This window comes from Somniosus microcephalus, chromosome 7 (genome assembly GCF_052327205.1).
Source record: "Somniosus microcephalus isolate GS21.2 chromosome 7, FLI_Smic_1.0, whole genome shotgun sequence".
In the NCBI taxonomy this organism is placed as follows: Eukaryota; Metazoa; Chordata; class Chondrichthyes; order Squaliformes; family Somniosidae; genus Somniosus; species Somniosus microcephalus.
This window is the reverse complement of record NC_140993.1, coordinates 27,258,083-27,277,599: the sequence shown is the minus strand read 5'-3', so window position 1 is coordinate 27,277,599 and position 19,517 is coordinate 27,258,083. Positions and strand designations below refer to the sequence as shown.

At 47.1% G+C, this 19,517-nt stretch overlaps 1 protein-coding gene across 5 annotated transcripts in view; it reads right to left on the bottom strand.

The window, feature by feature from the left end:
• spire1b (spire-type actin nucleation factor 1b) overlaps positions 1–19,164 on the bottom strand; it is a 358,259-nt gene extending 339,095 nt beyond the window's left edge. Inside the window, exon 1 of one of the 5 annotated variants that reach the window (XM_085992324.1) lies at positions 18,715–19,164. In XM_085992324.1, coding sequence (XP_085848450.1) covers positions 18,715–18,991 — 277 coding nt within the window. In that variant the 5' untranslated portion in view covers positions 18,992–19,164. The remainder of the gene's footprint in view (positions 1–18,714) is intronic. The other 4 variants (XM_085992325.1, XM_085992326.1, XM_085992327.1 and 1 more) reach the window with 4 other exon arrangements.
• Positions 19,165–19,517: the final 353 nt, after the last annotated feature.

The following is a 19,517-nucleotide window of genomic DNA, read 5'->3' as shown; positions in this document are numbered from 1 at the left end:
GTCTTAAATGGCCGACCCCTTATTCTGAGACTGTGACCCCTGGTTCGAGACTCCCCAGCCAGGGGAAACATCCTCCCTGCATCTACCCTGTCAAGCCCTGTAAGAATTTTGCTGGGAGCACTGGTTAGGAAACTGGCTGAGCAGCAAGAGACAGAGAGTGAGGATAATGGTCAGGTACTCTAATTGGCAGGATGTGGCTAGTGGTGTCCTACAGGGATCTGTTTCGGGACCTCAACTATTCACCATATTTATTAACAACTTAGACAATGGGATACAGAGCCACATATCCAAGTTTGCCGATGACAAAGGTAGGCGGCATCGTAAGCAGTGTAAATGGAAGCATAAAATTACAAAGCGATATTAATAGATTAACTGAATGGTCAAAACTGTGGCAAATGGATTTCAATATAGTCAAGTATGAGATCATCCACTTTGGACCTAAAAAAGATAAATCGGAGTACTTTCGAAATGGTGAAAAGCTAGAAACAGTGGAGGTCCAAAGAGACTTAGGGGTCCAGGTACATAGATCATTAAAATGACATGGACAGGTACAGAAAATAATCATAAAGGCCAAATGGAATGCTAGCCTTTATATCTAGAGGACTAGAATACAAGAGGGTAGAAGTTATGCTGCAGCTATACAAAACCCTGGTTAAACCACACCTGGAGTACTGAGCGCAGTTCTGGGCACCACACCTTAGGAAGGATATATTGGCCTTGGAGGGAGTGCAGCGTAGGTTTACCAGAATGATACCCGGACTCCAAGGGTCAAATTATGAAGAGAGATTACACAGGAGTGAAGTTAGGAAACACTTCTACACACAAAGGGTGGTAGAAGTTTGGAACTCTCTTCCGCAAACGGCAACTGATCAATTGTTAATTTAAAAACGGAGAGTGATAGCTTTCTGTTAACCAAAGGTATTGAGGGATACGGGGCAAAGGCGGGTATATGGAGCTAGGTCGTGGATCAGCCATGATCTCACTGAATGGCGGAACAGGCTCGAGGGGCTGAAAAGCTAGTATCAGCAATGGTGACCATGTAACTGCCGGATTGCCTTTAAAAACCCTAAAAGGACGTTAGTATTTTGCCCTTATTATGTGACTTCAGATCCACAGCAATGTGGTTGACTCTTAACTTCCCTAGCAAGCCATTCAGTTGTACCAAAGTACCTTCGCCACACAGACCGCAGCTTACCACCACCTTCAAGGCCAATTAGGGATGGGCAATAAATGCTGGCCTCGCCAGCATCGCCCACATCCCCCGAATGAGTAAAATAAAAATTTGACAGAGAGAGTAGAAGGTTAGCTTCTATAATAATCCAGAGGCTAATGCTTCTATACTTGAATCCTGGATAGTGCGCTGCCTCAAAGTGCCAGAGATAAAGGATATAACGGAATGAGTAGAGGGCGGAAGGAGAGGAATTAGCCAAAACTCAGGTCCTCAAAAAGAGGTAGGAAATAGATTACGACACAGAAGAGATGATTTTAAGTCGGGTCTGACTGGTGGAGTGGTAGCAGAGTTAAAAATTGCATTCCTGTTACCGCTCCGCTGCCATATTTACTGGGCCATTCCATTGGGTGGCCAAGGCGCCCGCCTGAATCAGGCAGGAGCCTCATTGCTGTACACAAGTCGGGGTCCTATAGGCGTACGTAGCACCCCGATGCAATTTAGAAGAAGAACTGGGTGGATCGTGTGCCGTGCATACTCTTGTTGGACATCGGAAGAAACCGCCCCCCCCCCCCGCCGCCATCCCCCCCACTCTCCTTCAAAAAGAAAAAGCGCCATGGGATCTTTTACATCCATCCGAGCAGGCCAATGGGGCCGCAGCGTAACGTCTTATCCAAAAAGCTGGCAGCTCTGACAATACAGTACTCCCTCGGTACTGCACTGAAGTGTCTGCCTAGATTATGTGCTCAAAGTGCAGTTTAGCACTAAGCCGCACAGCCTGGTCACTTGGATTAGAGGTCTGTATGACTAGGAGTATGAGTGTGTGTGTGTGTGTGTGTGTGTGGTGTGTGTGGTGTGTGTGGTGTGTGTGTGTGGTGTGTGTGGTGTGTGTGGTGTGTGTGTGTGTATGAGTGTGTGTGTGTGTGTGTGTGGTGTGTGTGGTGTGTGTGGTGTGTGTGTGAGTATGAGTGTGTGTGTGTGTGTGTGTGTGTGTGTGTGTGTGTGGTGTGTGTGGTGTGTGTGTGAGTATGAGTGTGTGTGTGTGTGTGTGTGTGAGTATGTGTGTGTGGTGTGTGTGGTGTGTGTGGTGTGTGTGGTGTGTGTGGTGTGTGTGTGTGTGTGGTGTGTGTGGTGTGTGTGTGGTGTGTGTGTGAGTGTGTGTGTGTGGCCGTGGCCAAGTGAGAGTCTGATTCTTCCGACATATTCCCTGCTGCCACTGACGAGACAAATCCCATCAGTCTGCGCCGTACAGCAGCCGTGCTTCCTGCAGCACACGTGATGGGACTCATTTATCGGCAAGCACCATTCATCCCCGACGGAAGTACGAACGAAGAAGGCCCTTCAGCCCATCGTTTCACATCCTTCCAGGAGCGCCAGTGCAACGGTCTTCCCATTACAGCAGTTTTAACATCCAAGGGAACAGGCCAGCAACGTCCTTGGTTAAATTCCATGCCCATGGCAAAAGGCCAATGTTCTTAAAATCACAGCCTGCAGAAATGGGATATTGTATTTAAAGTCACTGGAATTTCCATTACAGGTTTAATTACGTAATGATAAATGTATGATCACTTGTCACTTCTGATTTACAGCTCCTCCCATCACACATTATGAGTGGTTCAGCGCACACAGTCGGTATATTATTCTCCAGCTGCTTCTGTGACCCACTGAATACATAGAATTACATGGAATCTAGGTTGCCTCGTCTCCTGTACAGTTACTGTCACAGTCTGCATTCCTGTTTTAGACTTTAAGCAGATCAGATAACATGCAATGTACCTGGTGCTCATCGTCCAGAGCTGGATTTACATCTGACAGCATCTCATTCAGGATTTGACAATATAACCATTAAACACATCAGCAGGAACTCCCACAATGGCCTGGGAATAAATGTATGGTGTGATGTGATGTGATGTGGTGCGATGCGGTGTGCTGTGATACGGTACAGTGAGGTGTGATGTGGGTGTGCTGTGATACGGTGTGGTATGGTACAGTGTGGTGTGATGTGGGTGTGCTGTGATACGGTGTGGTATGGTACAGTGTGGTGTGATGTGGGTGTGCTGTTGGTGTGGTGCGGCATGCTGTGATACGGTGTGGTGTGATGTGATATGTTGGTGTGGCACGGTACAGTGTGGTGTGGTGTGGGTGTGATGTGGGTGTTGATGTTATGTGTGGTGTGGGTGTGGCGTGGCGTGGGTGTGGCATGGTGCGCTGTGGTGTTGGTGTGGTGTGGGTGGGGTGTCGTGTTGGTGTTATGTGATGTGGGTGTTGGTGTTGGCGCGGTGTGTTGAGAGATGTGGGAATATACAGAACAGAGGTCCCAGGTTCAATCCCTGGTCTGTAATGAGATAGCTGATCGGAGCTCGGGCAACAGTTGGCCATTCATGCCCTGGGTTGGGAAAAATCCGTTAGGATTACTCGTGCCAGAATGTGTGTGGATGTTGCCCGAGGGTGGGATCTAATTTGAATATGATGCTTCTGTTGTCTTTTGGTGGGCTATTTGACACGATCTAGATTAATGAACAAGGAAGAGTATTTGGGTCAAAAGCAACTGGATAGGCCGCCGTTTCCTGTGGGACTATAACCCAGTTAACAGCATCTTCAGGAGAGGGGGAAGTAATGAAACATGCTGAGATGTCACACTTGCATAGTCCTGATGTACGACAAATAATAGTGTGTCATCCAGCAGGGTAGACATTCTGTGAATCACATTCAGAGTAGCTGTTCGGCCCATCGTGCCTGTGCCGGCTCTTTGAAAGAGCTCTCCAATTTAGTCCCACTCCCCCTGCTCTTTCCCCACAGCCCTGCAATGTCTTCCTTTTCAAGTAAATCACTGGTTAGGCCTCAGCTGGGGTACTGTTGACGATTCTGGGCGCCACACTTCAGGAAAGATGTGCAGAGGAGGTTTACCAGGATGTTCCCAGGGATGAGGGACTTCAATTACAAGGAGATGTTGGAAAAGTTAGGACTTGGAAGAGAGAAGGTTAAGAGGTGACCTAATAGAGGTTTTCAAGATGATGAGGGGTTTTGATAGAGAAAGGCCGTTCCCTCTGGCGAGTGGGTCAATAACCAGAGGACACAGATTTAAAATCATTGGCAAAAGATCTAGACAGGAGGTGGAGAATTTCTTTCACTCACGAGACTTGTCGGGATCTGGAACGCTCGACCTGAACAGGTGGCGGAAGCTGATTCCATCAATGATTGTAAGAGGGAGTTGGACGGGTCCTGGAGGATGAGGAGCTCACAGGGTTACGGACAATAAGCGGGGATGTGGGACTGAGCACGACTGCTCTTTCAAAGAGCCAGCACAGGCACGACGGGCCGAATGGCCTCCTTCTGTGCTGTGAATTTCTATGATCCTATGAAATCTTTAACCAATTCACTTTTGAAAGTTACCACTGAATCTGCTTCCCCCGCCCTTTCAGGCAGCGTGTTCCAAATCATCAGAACTCACTGCATAAAAAATATCTCCTCACCTCCCCCTGGTTCTTCTGCCAATTACCTTAAATCTGTGTATAAACCAGAGTGTTCCATATAAATCACGTCAACCAATGCTCACTTAGCGAAGAGCCTCCATATAGAAGAAGCTGCCGCGTGACATTTTAAACCAGTTTCCATAACAACACAGAATCTACATACCCAACTCAGGAGAAAGTCACAAGTCGAGGCTTAAGAGCTGTCTAATATCATCTTAGCCACGAGATTGGACTCCTGCTTCTTGAAGCCCTTTCCCACTAACCACCTGACCACTGAACCTCCCTCCCCGACCCCCATGTCAGCCAACGTTCAAAATGGTTCCCTCTCCTCAGTCGCTCCGCGATCATTGCCCCCTCATCAAAAAAAACCCACCCTTATCTCCTCCGTCCTTTGCTAACTGCTGCCCATCGCCAGTCTCCCTTTCTTCGCCCAAGAATATGTTGTCACCTCCCAGGTCCATGCCCGACTCTGTGCGAATCCCTCCAATGAGTTTCCTTCCCTCCCCTGTACTGAAATGACTCCAAGCAAAGTCGCAAGCAATATTCTCTGTGACAATGACCGTGGTGCATTATCCTTTCCTGTTTGACCTCTCTACAGCTTTTGACCCGATCAATTACACCATCCTCCTCCGGTAAGTGGTGGGACTCCCCTCGCTTGGTTCCACTCTTACCTAGATGATCGTGCCTTGAGCATCTCTACAACAACAACAGCTTGCATTTATATAATGCCTTTAATGTGGTAAAACATCCCAAGGCGCTTCACAGGAGTGTAATCAGACAAACACTGACACCGAGCCAGAGAAGGAGACATTAGGACAGGTGACCAAAAGCTTGGTCGAAGTGGTAGGTTTTTAAGGAGGGTCTTAAGGGAGGCGAGAGAGAGAGGTGGAGAGGTTTAGGGAGGGAGCTCCAGAGCTTGGGGGGCCTAGACAGCTGAAGGCACGGCTGCCAATGGCGGGGTGAAGGAAATGGGGGATGGACAAGAGGCGAGAGTTGGAGGAAAGCACAGATCTCAGCGGGCTGAAGGGCTGGAGAAGGATACCAAGACAGGGAGGGTGCGAGGCCATGGAGGGATTTGAACGCGAGGATAAGAATTTTTAAATGGAGGTGTTCGGGGACCAGGAGCCTGGGCCTCTGTCCAGTGTCTATTTAATTGTGTCCTACTGCTGCCTTTGTCACCTCCAGACTTATTTACTCCAAAGCTCTCCATGCCCGTCTCCCAGTTTTTACCATTCACAAACAGCAACTTGTTCGAAACTCCACTGTCCAATACTCCATCAGTACTCAGTCCCGCTACCCAATCACCCGGTCCTCATCAACCTTCATTGGTTCTACATCAATTTGAAAATCCTTGTCCTCAACTACAAGTCCCTCCATGGCCTTGCCCTTCCTTACTTCTGTAACCTCCTTTCCCCTCCCAAGGGTAAATAGGGCAGTGGGGTAAGAGTTAAACTAGTTGGGGGGGGGGGGGGGGGGGGGGGAAGAGGGAAAATCCTCACTTTAAGTCAAAATGTGTGATAAAAACGACCAGCAGCAAATACGAGCAGGGTGGGAACAGTTACCCAGATAAGGGCTCTGTACACAAATGCACGTGGCATAAGAAATCAAACAAGTGAGTTAGAAGCCCAAATTTGGCTTAAAAGGTATGATGTAGCAGTGATTCCAGAGACCTGGCCACAACTTGAGCATGATTGGAAGCTAAGTATTCCAGTCGCTAAGATCTTTAGAAAGGACAGCGATACTGACAGCAAAGACAAAGTGGTTATAATGGGAGATTTTAATTTTCACAAAGACTGGGCGAAGCAGCATAGCACAAGTAGTAAAGAGAATTTAAAAAAAAAAGAAGAACTTGCCTTTCACAGCCTCAGGATGTCCCAAAATGCTTTACAGCCAATCCTTCTTCTTAGGCAGTCCCTCGGAACAGAGGATGACTTGCTTCCACATTAAAAATGAGTTCTCAGGTGACTGATGAGTCCAATGCGGGACCTACAGTCTCTGTCACAGGTGGGGCAGACGGTGGTTGAAGGGGCGGGTGGGTGGGGGTGCTTGGGTTGACGTGCGCTCCTTGCGCTTGGCTTCCACTTGTTCCCGGCAAAGAGACTCGAGGTGTTCGGCGCCTTCCCGGATGCTTCTCCTCCATTTTGTGCGGTCTTGGGCCAGGGATTCCCAGGTGTCGATGGGGATGTTACACTTTTTCAAGGAGGCTTTGAGGGTGCCCTTGAAGCGTTTCCTCTGCCCACCTGGGGCTCTCTTGCCTGAATTTAAATAAAAGGAAACTACGATGGTCTGAGGAGCGAGTTGGGTAGGATTGATTGGGGAATGGCACTCAAAGGGATGACGGTGGATAGGCAATGGCAAACATTCAAAGACCGAATGGATGAACTACAGAAGTTGTTCATCCCAGTTTGGCATAAAAATAAAACAAAAAAGGTGATTCAACCGTGGCTAACAAGGGAAATTAGGGATAGCATAAGATCCAAAGAAAGGACATATAAATTGGCCAGAAAAAGCAATAATCCTGAGGATTGGGAGCAGTTTACGATTCAACAAAGGAAGACAAAGGGATTAATTAAGAAAGGGAAAATAGAATATGTGAGTAAGCTTGCAGGGAACATAAAAACTGACGGTAAAAGCTTTTATAGATATGTGAAGAGAAAAAGATTGGTGAAGTCAAGCGTAGGTCCCTTGCAGTCAGAATCAGGGGAATTTATAATGGGGAACAAAGAAATGGCAGACCAACCAAATACATATTTTGGTTCTGTCTTCACAAAGGAGGACACAAATAACCTCCCAGAGATGCTGGGGAACATAGGGTCTGATGAAAGGGTGGAACTGAAAGAAATCAGTATTTGTAGGGAAATGGCGTTAGGAAAATTGACGGGACTGAAGGCCGATAAATCCCCAGGGCCTGATAATCTACATCCCAGGGTATTTAAGGAAGTTGCCCTAGAAATAGTAGATGCATTGCTGGTCATCTTCCAGAACTCGATAGACTCTGGAACAGTACCCATGGATTGGAGGGTAGCTAATGTTACCCCACTATTCAAAAAAGGTGGTAGAGAAAAAGCGGGGAATTATAGACCGGTAAGCCTGACATCGGTAGTGGGGAAAATGCTAGACTCCATTATAAAAGATGTAATAGCAGAGCACTTGGTAAGCAGTGACAGGATCGGACAAAGTCAACATGGATTTACAAAAGGTAAATCATGCTTGACTAATCTACTGGAATTTTTTGAGGATGTAACTGGTAAAATAGATAAGGGAGAACCAGTGGATGTGGTGTATTTGGACTTCAGAAGGCTTTTCATAAGGTCCCACATAAGAGATTAGCGTGCAAAATTAAGGCACATGGGATTGGGGGCAAGGTATTGACTTGGATAGAGAACTGGTTGGCGGACAGAAAGCAAAGAGTTGGAATAAACGGGTCGTTTTCCGAGTGGCAGGCAGTGACTAGTGGGGTACCGCAAGGATCGGTCATAGGACCCCAGCTGTTCGCAATATATATTAATGATCTGGACGAGGGAATTGGATGGAATATCTCCAAATTTGCAGACGACACAAAGCTGGGTGGGAGGGTATGCTGTGAGGAGGATGTCGTGAAACTCCAGTACGATTTGGACAGGTTGGGTGATTGGGCAGAAACATGGCAAATGCACTATAATGTGGATAAATGTGAGGTTATCCACTTTGGTGGCAAAAACAGGAAGGCAAATTATTATTTGAATGGCAATAGATTGGGAGAAGGGGAAGTGCAAAGAGACCTGGGTGTTCTTGTGCACCAGTCGCTGAAGGTAAGCATGCAGGTGCAGCAGGCGGTTAAGAAGGCAAATGGTATGTTGGCCTTCGTAGCAAGAGGGTTCGAGTACAGGAACAAGGATGTCTTGCTACAGTTGTACAGGGCCTTGGTGAGACCACACCTTGAGTATTGTGTGCAGTTTTGGTCGCCTTACCGGAGGAAGGACGTTCTTGCCATGGAGGGAGTGCAGCGAAGATTCACCAGGCTGATACCTGGGATGGCAGGAATGACGTATGAGGAGAGATTGTGTCGATTGGGCTTATACTCACTGGAGTTTAGAAGATTGAGAGGGGATCTCATCGAAACCTATAAAATTCTGTCAGGCCTGGACAGACTAGATGCAGGAAGGATGTTTCTGATGGCTGGGGGGTCCAGAACCAGGGGTCATAGTCTAAGGATAAGGGGTAAGCCATTTAGGACTGAAATGAGGAGGAATTTCTTCACCCAGAGAGTGGTGAACCTGTGGAATTCTCTGCCACAGAGGGCGGTGGAGGCCAGTTCATTAAATATATTCAAGAAAGAGTTGGATATATTTCTTAAGGTTAAAGGGATCAAGGGATATGGGGAGAAAGCAGGGACAGGGTACTGAATTTGGATGATCAGCCATGATCTCATTGAATGGCGGAGCAGGCTCGAGGGGCCGAATGGCCTACTCCTGCTCCTATCTTCTATGTTTCTATGTTTATGTTTGCCGTGCCGGAGCTCCGAGTGGAGTGCTTGTTTTGGGAGTCTCGTATCGAGCATGCGGACAATGTGACCCGTCCATCGGAGCTGATCAAGCGTGGTCAAAGCGTCGATGCTGGGGATGTTGGCCTGAGCAAGAACACCAACGTTGGTGCGCCTATCCTGCCAATGGAGTCGCAGAATCTTGCGGAGGCAGCGTTGGTGGTACCTCTCCAGTGCTTTGAGGTGCCTGCTGTACATGGTCCATGTCTCTGAGGCATACAGCAGGGCGGGTATCACTGCTGCTCTGTAGACCATGAGCTTAGTGCCGGGTTTGAGGTCCTGGTCTTCAAACACTCTCTTCCTCAGGCGACCGAAGGCTGCACTGGCACACTGAAGGCGGCGTTAGACTTCATCGTCGATGTCTGTCCTTGTTGACAGTAGGCTCCCGAGGTATGGAAAGTGGTCCATGTTGTCCAAGACCTTGTCGTGGATTTTGATAATCGGGGGGCAGTACTGTGTGGCGGGGGCAGGTTGGTAGAGGACCTTTGTCTTACGGATGTTTAGTGTAAGGCCCATGCTCTCGTACGCTTCGGTGAAGGTGAATGAAGTACTGTTGTAACATAGGAAACACAGCCTCCAATTTGCACACAGCAAGCTCCCACAAACAGCAATGTGATAATGACTGGATAAACTGCTTTAGTGATGTTGGTTGAGGGATAAATATTGGCCCCAGGACACCGGGGAGAACGCCCCTGCTCTTCTTCGAAATAGTGCCATGGGATCTTTTACACTCTGCTGAGAGGGCAGACGGGGCCTGGGTTTAACGTCTCATCCAAAAGGCAGCACCTCTAACAGTGCAGCATCCCCTCAGCACTGCACTGGAGCGTCAGCCTGGATTTTTGTGCTCAAGTCTCTGGAATGGGACTCGAACCCACAGCTTTCTGACTCAGGAGAGAGAGTGCTACCCACTGAGCCACTGGCTGACACATTTGAATTTCTTGAATGTATTCAGAATAGTTTTTTGGAACAATATGTTTTAGAACCAAAAAAGGGATTGGCCAGACTGGATTTAGTGATAACGAAATAGAATTATTTAACATTCTAACAGTGAGGGAGCATCTTACAAATAGTTACTGTAGCATATGTACCTTTAAGAGAGAACTACTTTTACAGCTCCTGTATACTGTAGTACCGGCAGTGACCACACCTGTATATAAGCCTTGAGCATGCCTCTGTACTGTCAGTCTTTAGACTACCCTCCTCCAGTAAACACCTGTTGATTGTTAAGTTACAGCCTCCGTGTAGTTATTGGAAAACATCATACTTTAAGAATCACAGATTCAACAGTGGCGACGAGGTCGATTCGAATCTACCTGCAACTCTGCATTTCCCTTCAAGGATTCGCTCTCGGAGGGCGGTGGAAGAAAGTCGAGGCCAGAAGCACGGGCGTCGACCACGAGCAACCGCCCAGTCATCCGGCAGAGAGTGAACATCGCAGGGGAGGCTGTTGAGAGCCAGGCTTGGTTCCCCAGCCACGACGATCCAGCAACAGACTGGCAACAGGTACAGCGCAGACCCTTCCCGGACAGCGGCGGCTGGAGCCGACCGACGGCATAGAAAAAGCCGAGCAGCGTAGACGGGGTAAGAGAGAGGGTGAAGCGCACAGGGCGCGGCCGGGGGTTGAAAACCGAGCGGCATCAAGGAAAAACAAACAGAGAGAGAGAGGGTAAAGCAGCAGCCGGGTTCAGGACCGAGCGACGGCAACGGGAAAGATGCACAGGAGAACGCGCAGAGCACAGCTAGGGCTCAAGGGCTGAACCGCGTCCGCGGGGAGAAGAAGGGAGAGCACGGGAGACGCCATTGAGCCGCGGAGAAGAAGGGAGAGCACGGGAGACGCCATTTTAGAAGCCGCAGCGGAGAAGAAGGGCGAGCGCGGGAAGAAAGGAAAGCGCAGGAGACGCCATTCTGTGCCAGCGGAGAAGAAGGGAGAGCGTGGGAGACGACATTTTAGACAGTTAAATCACACCCAGGGATGCCGAAGAGTGGCAGTATCACTGCGTTCAACAATGAAGTCGATGATTGGGCGACATGTGGAACGCATTGAGGTGTACTGCAGGGCGAATGCCAGATGCTAGGAAAGCACTGGTTTTGTTAAATTCCATGGGTGCAAAAACTTATGGCTTACTGCGAAACCTAATAACCCCAGAGAAGCCCGTGGATAAGAATTTCGAAAGCATAGTAGAAATCCTACAGGACCACTTAAACCCCACACCGCTGCTGATAGCAGAAAGATTTAAGTTCCACAAAAGGAACCAGCATAAAGATGAAAGTAATGCGGAGTACTTAACGGAACTGCGCAAGCTATCGAAACACTGCCAGTTTGGAGTGGGACTAGCAGATACTTTAAGGGACAAGTTTGTGTGTGGGCTTCAAAGTGAAGGAACCCAGAAACGGCTTCTATCAGAAAAGGATCTTACGCTGGACAAGGCTTTCAGCATGGCAGTATCACACGAAGCAGCCGCACGGGGCGCTGCAGAGATACAACGGAGACCGCAAGAATATAGCACCAATGAAATGTCATATGGAGCAGGGAAGTGTTATCGCTGCGGCAGAATAACACACGACCAGAAGGATTGTTGGTTCAAGGACCAAGTGTGCAGACAGTGTGGAAAAGCAGGACACATAGCAAGAGTCTGCAGGTCAGGGAAGAAAACCAACAGCAAGAAATCTCCACAGGAGAAGTACAAAAAGGTACATAAGGTGATGGACAGTAGTTCAGACGAACAGAAAAGTGATACAGACTCCGGAAGCAAGGAGCTGGGTTGTCTGAAACTACATAAGGTAACCAAAATGGAGGATCACCAGACTATCTGGGTCACACTCAAGATAGACGGAGTCCAAGTGAAAATGGAATTGGACAGTCATAAACCAAAGGGACTACAAGCGGCTATTTTCACATATACCCTTGAAAGCTACACAGATTGTCTTGAAGACGTATATGGGGCAAAAAGTCTACCCCAAAGGAAAAATAAGGGTGAAAGTGATATACAAAGGCCAGGAAATACCTAAAATGGAACTATATGTATTGTCAGTTGGAGGACCACCACTACTAGGACGTGAATGGATCCGGAAGATACAATTAGATTGGCATTCCATACAGGCACTGAAGGTTGAGGCCAAAAAGGATGACGACGTCACACCTGGACAACTGTCAAAAATGCTAACTGACACACAAGTGTTCCAGGAGGGACTCGGAACACTAAAAGGCATAACAGCAACGATTAAAATAGAGGAAAATGCAAGCCCAAAGTTTTTTAAGGCCAGACCGGTGCCTTATGCGATCCGACCAGCCGTCGAAGCAGAGCTGGAAGGGTTGGAACGTTCAGGAGTACTGTCCAAAGTAGACTGGAGCGAGTGGGCTACACCCATCGTTCCTGTAATGAAGAGGTCGTTGAGTAATACGCCTGGGGAACCAAAGAAGGTCCGCATCTGTGGGGATTTTAAGGTGACAGTGAACCCAGTCCTTCACACGGTACAATATCCGCTTCCACGGATTGAGGATATTTTCACCTCGCTATCTGGAGGTAAACGCTTCACCAAAATTGATCTGGCCCAGGCATACTTGCAAATGGAGGTAGAAGAAGCCTCGAAACAATACCTCACGATCAACACTCATAAAGGTCTCTATCAATACAACCGGCTGGTGTTCGGGGGTAGCATCGGCTCCGGCTATTTGGCAAAGGGCAATGGATCAAGTCCTGCAAGGGATTTCAGGGACCCAGTGTTATTTGGACGACATCCTGGTCACGGGCGAAAATGACAGTGATCACCTCACCAACCTGGAGAAGGTGCTCACTAGATTAAAGGAATATGGGCTACGAGCTAATCGCCACAAGTGCGAGTTTTTCCAGAAGCAGATCTCGTATTGTGGCCACGTTATTGATGAAGAGGGGTTACATAAGTCCCCTGAAAAGATTGAGGCAGTAGTCAAGGCTCCAGCACCGGAAAATGTGTCACAACTGAGGTCGTTCCTCGGGCTGGTAAACTACTACCATAAGTTCTTACCAAATTTGTCTACAGTATTACACCCACTGAACACCCTACTGCAAACGGGGGTATCATGGAAGTGGAATGACGAATGTAAACGAGCTTTCCAGAAGTGCAAAGAATTGATCACATCAAAAGAGGTGTTGGCCCATTTCAACCCAGCACTACCAATTCGGTTGGCATGTGATGCATCACCCTATGGTATTGGAGCGGTGCTGTCGCACAAATTCCCAGACGGGTTGGAGAGGCCAGTAGCCTTTGCGTCTCGGTCACTAACCTCAGCCGAGCGCAACTACGCCCAGATTGACAGGGAGGCCCTCAGCCTAGTATGGGGAGTAAAAAAATTCAACCACTATCTGCATGGGCAGAAGTTCACCTTGCTGACCGACCACCAACCACTTGTCTCCATCTTCAATCCAAAGAAGGGCGTGCCAGTAATGACTGCACAGCGGTTACAAAGATGGTCCCGGTTTCTAGGGGCGAACCAATATGAAATAGAATATAAAGGCACGAAACAGCATGGAAACGCTGATGGGCTATCATGCCTGCCACTGCCTACTGTGGAGGAAGCACCAGCAGTGGACCCTATCGAGATATATTATTCGTCAATAATTGACCGATTGCCAGTAACTAACGCGGATATAGAGAAGGAGACCCGCAATGATCTGACACTGTCTCGGGTATATGATTTGACGGTGAGGGGATGGCCAACACATGGCGACTCACTGTTGCCAGCATTCTCATCCAGAAGAGAACAGCTGTCAGTATGCCAGGGGACAGTGATGTGTGGATCCCGAGTGGTAATTCCACCCAAGTTAAGGGAGAGAGTGCTCAATGAGCTTCACGAAGGTCATCTGGGAGGGGTGAAAATGAAAAGCCTTGCTAGGGCTTATGTGTGGTGGCCGGGGATCGATCAACAAATCGAGGACCTAACCAAGAGCTGCTCAGGATGCCAGAAGGTCCAAAATGCACCACCACATGCCCCTCTACACCCATGGGAGTGGCCCTCCTCTCCATGGCAACGGGTGCATATTGATTTTGCTGGTCCATTCATGGACTCAATGTTCTTAATAGCAGTGGATGCTCACTCGAAATGGCCTGAGGTGATAAAAATGTCCTCAACCACTACAGAGAAAACGATTGCAGTTCTACGGACCATATTTGCCAGAAACGGCTTGCCAGAGCAGATTTGCTCTGATAATGGACCACAGTTTGTGTCCGAAGAGTTTCGGAAATTTATGAGAAGGAATGGGGTAAGGCATTACACATCCGCCCCGTATCATCCAGCCACAAATGGATTGGCTGAGAGGTTCGTACAAACCTTTAAAAAGGCGATAAAGGCCATGTGCGATGATGAAATTCCACTACAGCATAAGGTGGACAATTTTCTGTTAGCCTACAGAAATGCGACACATGCAGTTACCAACCAGACCCCGGCCATGATGTTCTTTAACCGAAGGTTGAGATCTCGTCTGGATTTGCTCAGACCAAATGTGCGAAGAAATATTGAGGATAAACAATTCCAGCACATCAATGAGAAGCCGACAAGGAGCTTCAATGTAGGACAACCAGTCTTGGCCCGTGACTACCGAACAGAGAAATGGCAACCCGGAACGATATGCACACGGCAGGGGCCATTAATGTACACAGTGGATGTCGGGGAGAACATTGTGAGACGCCACGTCGACCAGATCTTAGCGTCACAGGAACGAGTCAACCCCATGTCTCGCGTCCCTGGGGATGAACCCGACATACCGGTAGCATCTACCTCAGAAACAGTAGCAGTGGAAACTGATGAAATAACCGACGAAAAAGGGCCAGAATCGCCTTCGCACCAAGAACAAGAACCTCAGGAAAGGCGCTATCCAGAAAGGATCAGGAAGCCGCCCCAAAGACTGAATCTATAAATGGACTATTTCAGTTTAATGTGCATGTTAAAGTGTTAATTGTTATTTGAACATTATGGGTACTACTAATCTAAAAGGGGAGGAATTGTAGTGTATGTACCTTTAAGAGAGAACTACTTTTACAGCTCCTGTATACTGTAGTACCGGCAGTACCACACCTGTATATAAGCCTTGAGCATGCCTCTGTACTGTCAGTCTTTAGACACCCTCCTCCAGTAAACACCTGTTGATTGTTAAGTTACAGCCTCCGTGTAGTTATTGCAAAACATCGTACTTTAAGAATCACGGATTCAACAGTTACCATAAAATGACTGAATTTGCTGTTAGGTTTGAGAGTGAGGAGGGAGACTCAAAAACCAAGGTGTTAAATTTAAAGTAAAGTGAACTAGAAATAAACTGACCACAGTAAACTGGGCTAAACTGTTAATGGGTAAACCTGCAGACAAACAGTGGGAAGTATTCAAAGAAGTATTTGCTATGATACAAAAGTAGTACATACCCCTAAAAAGGCAAAGGCTCTACTTGTGTGGTTAAGCAACTATGGTCAACAAACGAGGCAAGAGACAGTAATCGAGCTAAAAGAAAGCGCTTAAACAAATGCAAGGAAAAGTGGAAACCCAGCATACTGGGAGAGATGGAAAAAAGCAACACAGGGATACAAAGTATCAGAAGTGCAAAAAGGAATATGGAAAAAACATTGCCAGGGATATCAAAGCCAACAGCAAACGTTTTTATAAATATATTAAGAGAAAGAGAGCGGTAAAGGGAAACGTGGGCCCATTGAAGACAGATGCCGGCAAGATTATAATGGCTAATAAGGAGATGGCGGACTTGTTAAATGTGGACTTTGTATCCATTTTCATAGTGGATGAAGGGGGTAAAATACTAGCGGTACAAAGAAAGAAAGAATTGTATTTATATAGCGCCTTTCATGACCTCAGGACGTCCCAAAGCGCTTTACAGCCAATGGCGTATTTTTGAAGTGTAGCCACTGTTGTAATGTAGGAAACGCGGCAGCTAATTTGCACACATCAAGGTCCCGCAAACTGCAATGAAATAAATAAACAGATCATCTGTTTTCAGTGATGTTGGTTGAGGGATAAATATTGGCCAGGACACCGAGAGAACTCCCCTGCTCCTCTTCGAATAGTGCCGTGGGGATCTCTTGCGTCTGCCTGAGAGGGCACACAGGGTCTCGGTTTACGATCTTATCCAAAAGACGGCCCCTCAGACAGTAGCACTCCCTTAATATTGCACTGTAGTGCCAGCCTAAATTATACAGTCAAGACTCTGGAGTGTGGCTTGAACCCACAACCTGCTGATTCAGAGGAGAGAGTACTACCCACCGAGCCATGGTTGACACCAAAAAATAAGTGAAGGGGAGGAACTTAGTGGATTTAACATTAAAACAAATGGTAATGGAGAAAATAATGGGACTTCAGATAGACAAAGCTCCAGAACTTGATGGTTTTCATCCCAGGGTATTAAAAGAATACAACGCCGATTCACCAGAATGATACCAGAGCTTAAAGAGTTAAATTATGAGGACAGGCTGCATAAACTTGCCTGTGTTCTCTTGAGTTTAGAAGGTTAAGGGTGATCTGATTAAGGGATTCCATAGGGTCGATACAGAGAAACTATTTCCTCTGATGGGGAAATCCAGAACAAGGGGCCATAATCTTAAAGTTAGAGCTAGGCCATTTAGGAGTGAAATTAGAAATAGTTTTTCCACACAAAGGGTAGTGGATCTGGAACTCGCTCCCCAAAAGGCTGCGGATGCTGGGGGGTCAATTGAAATTTTCAATACAGAGATAAGATTTTTGTTGGGTCAAGGTATCAAGTGATGTGGAACGAAGGCGGGTAAATGGAGTTGAGGTACGCGAGGTAAATGAACGACGGAGCAGGCTCAAGGGCCTACTCCAGTTCCCATATTCCAATTCTGTTCCTTCCAACTCTGCCCTCCTTTACATCATTTCTCCTGTCACTCCACTACCTTCCTTCCAAGACTCCTTAAAACCTATCTCTTTGAGTTTCGCTTCAGTCACCAACACCCCACCCATCCCAAGACTGCTCCTTGTCCAGTTATTTCTTTCCCCACTTCTGTGAAGCACTTTGCGACATTTTACTATGTTAAAGATGCTATAAAAGTACAGGTTGTAGCTATTGTAGCCGGGGAGTTCTCCCCGGTGTCCTGGCCAATATTTATTCCTCAACCAACATAGATTATCTGGTCATCGCATTGCTGTTTGTGGGGCCTTGCTGTGCGCAAATTGGCTGCAGCATTTCCACAACACGTCAAAAAAAAACGTATTTCATTGTCTGTAAAGCACTGAGACGTCCGGTGGTTGTGAAAGCCGCTATATAAATGCAAGTCTTTCTTTTATTATGTTCCTACTTCCGGCTGCCTTGTGGCGGCCTGTTGTTAATAATTATGTTCCGAGCTAGTCATTTACCAAGTCAAATTCCGATTTTATTACAGGGAATTCCAGTGTTTGGGGGAGGGAGATCCACTCCTGCATTCAGGTTTGTTTTTCTCATGAAAACGAGTGGCTTTACCCATAATACACACAGGGGGCTATTGTTACCTAGAATCAGGATGACTGAATAATAATAATAGGTGTTTTTATGTCATTTGTCGATTCAGTCCTATGCTTCTACATGAACTGAAAACCGATGGATTAGCTTATTATTTCTGAATTAATTTTTTTGGAAAATAATTGAATTAAAGCCGGATGATTAGATGATTGGTATTTCCCCCACTTATTACTGGTCCATTTATCAGTCTTTGTTTTTTTTTTATGAATGATTATTATTTTATTGTTCCCTGCCCATCTCTCGAGTTCCCAGCTTGTTTACCGAGGCGGGACTGATATTGCTGCGGTCTCAGGAATAATCTTGCTGTCACAATGAAAGCTGGCAGCCGGTTGACTCTCCCTTGTGCTGTGTGCTGCCTAGACCAATTTATTCCGGCTTTGTTGATTGTTCTTTTGGGGTTTATTTTTCAATACTTCACTTTCTTTTTTTCCCCCCCAAAAAAGATAATATTTTTAAATTTCACCTCCCTGCGAGGTGATGTCTTTTGCTCCCGGACCAGGCACAGGGTTAATTTCACAGGCCTCTTCTTGTTAATGCTGATTCTGTCGCCTTTCAAACCAGCCACTCTTGTCTCCCATCTGTTTTGCCCCCTTTAAACACTGGCACTTGGGGAATTTGCCGAATAAATCCTGTCTATTCTATACCTACTATATATTTACAGAACCCATTTCCTACAGTACCTTATCCCAACTTATTTAATTCTGGGTTTAAATCAAACCTTTCTTACAGTAGAGGCATTGATGCGGATTCCTCTTGTTTAATGGTTAAATTAATAAACATTTCTAGAAATAAAATAATTATTTCTAGAAATAAATTAATAAACATTTCTAGAAATAAATTAGTAAACATTTCCAGAAATAAATTAATAAACATTTCTTGAAATAAATAAACATATCTAGGGATACATTATTTCTTATTTCTCTAAATGTTTATTAATCTATTTCTACACAGATTTCTTATGTAACTGGCGCGCCTGAGATGCTAACCCTGCCCCTCTTGTCAAGACCAGCCGGGGGGTTTTATTGAACACTCATCTCTTTATTAACACTCAGCTCTTCTTACCTGAAGCGGCTCGGATGCTGATGTTGCCGTCCCGGTGCAGGATGACCGCCCTGGCCCCGCTCAGCCTGCCCCAGAACGGGTGCCAGTCCCCGGCGGGCTCGGGGGCTGGGCGCCGCCGCCGGTGCCGGCGCAGAGTGCCGCAGCACTGGTAGCAGACGGCCCACGCCTGCTCCTCGTTCAGCGGCTGGTTGTAGAGCTTGAGAATCTGCTCCAGGGACAGCTCCTGCGCGTCCGGCTCCACTGCTGCCGCCGGGCTCTGGGCGCATTGCTCTGCCATGGTCTAGCAGCTCTGGCTGGGATGGAAGGGGATTGTAACACCGGATCAATCCTAAACCATCGGGAGGAGGAATAAGAGGAAAATCATCATCTTCTCCAACCGCAGCAGCATCATCATCATCGCCTTCACCACACTGTAATCTCCACAATTCACACACCAGCCTCTTGCAGCGGCTTCTTATTAAATCCAATCATATGACTCGCTCTTCAATGCCTGGGAGAAAGAGACAACGTGGTCCAAACGCCCGTCGATCATTTGCTACACTGCATAATTTGCAACATTCTCTCTATTTGCTACACTGCAGCGTTTGCTACATTCTCTCATAACACTGTGATTGCACTAGAGAAGGAACAGAGAAGATTTACCAGGGTGTTGCCAGGACTGGAGAATTTTAGCCATGAGGAACATAAGAATGTAAGAATTAAGAGCAGGAGTAGGCCGTTCGGCCCCTCGAGCCTGCTCCACCATTCAATAAGACTGTGGCTGATCTTTGACCTCACCTCCGTTTTCCCGTCCGATCCCCATA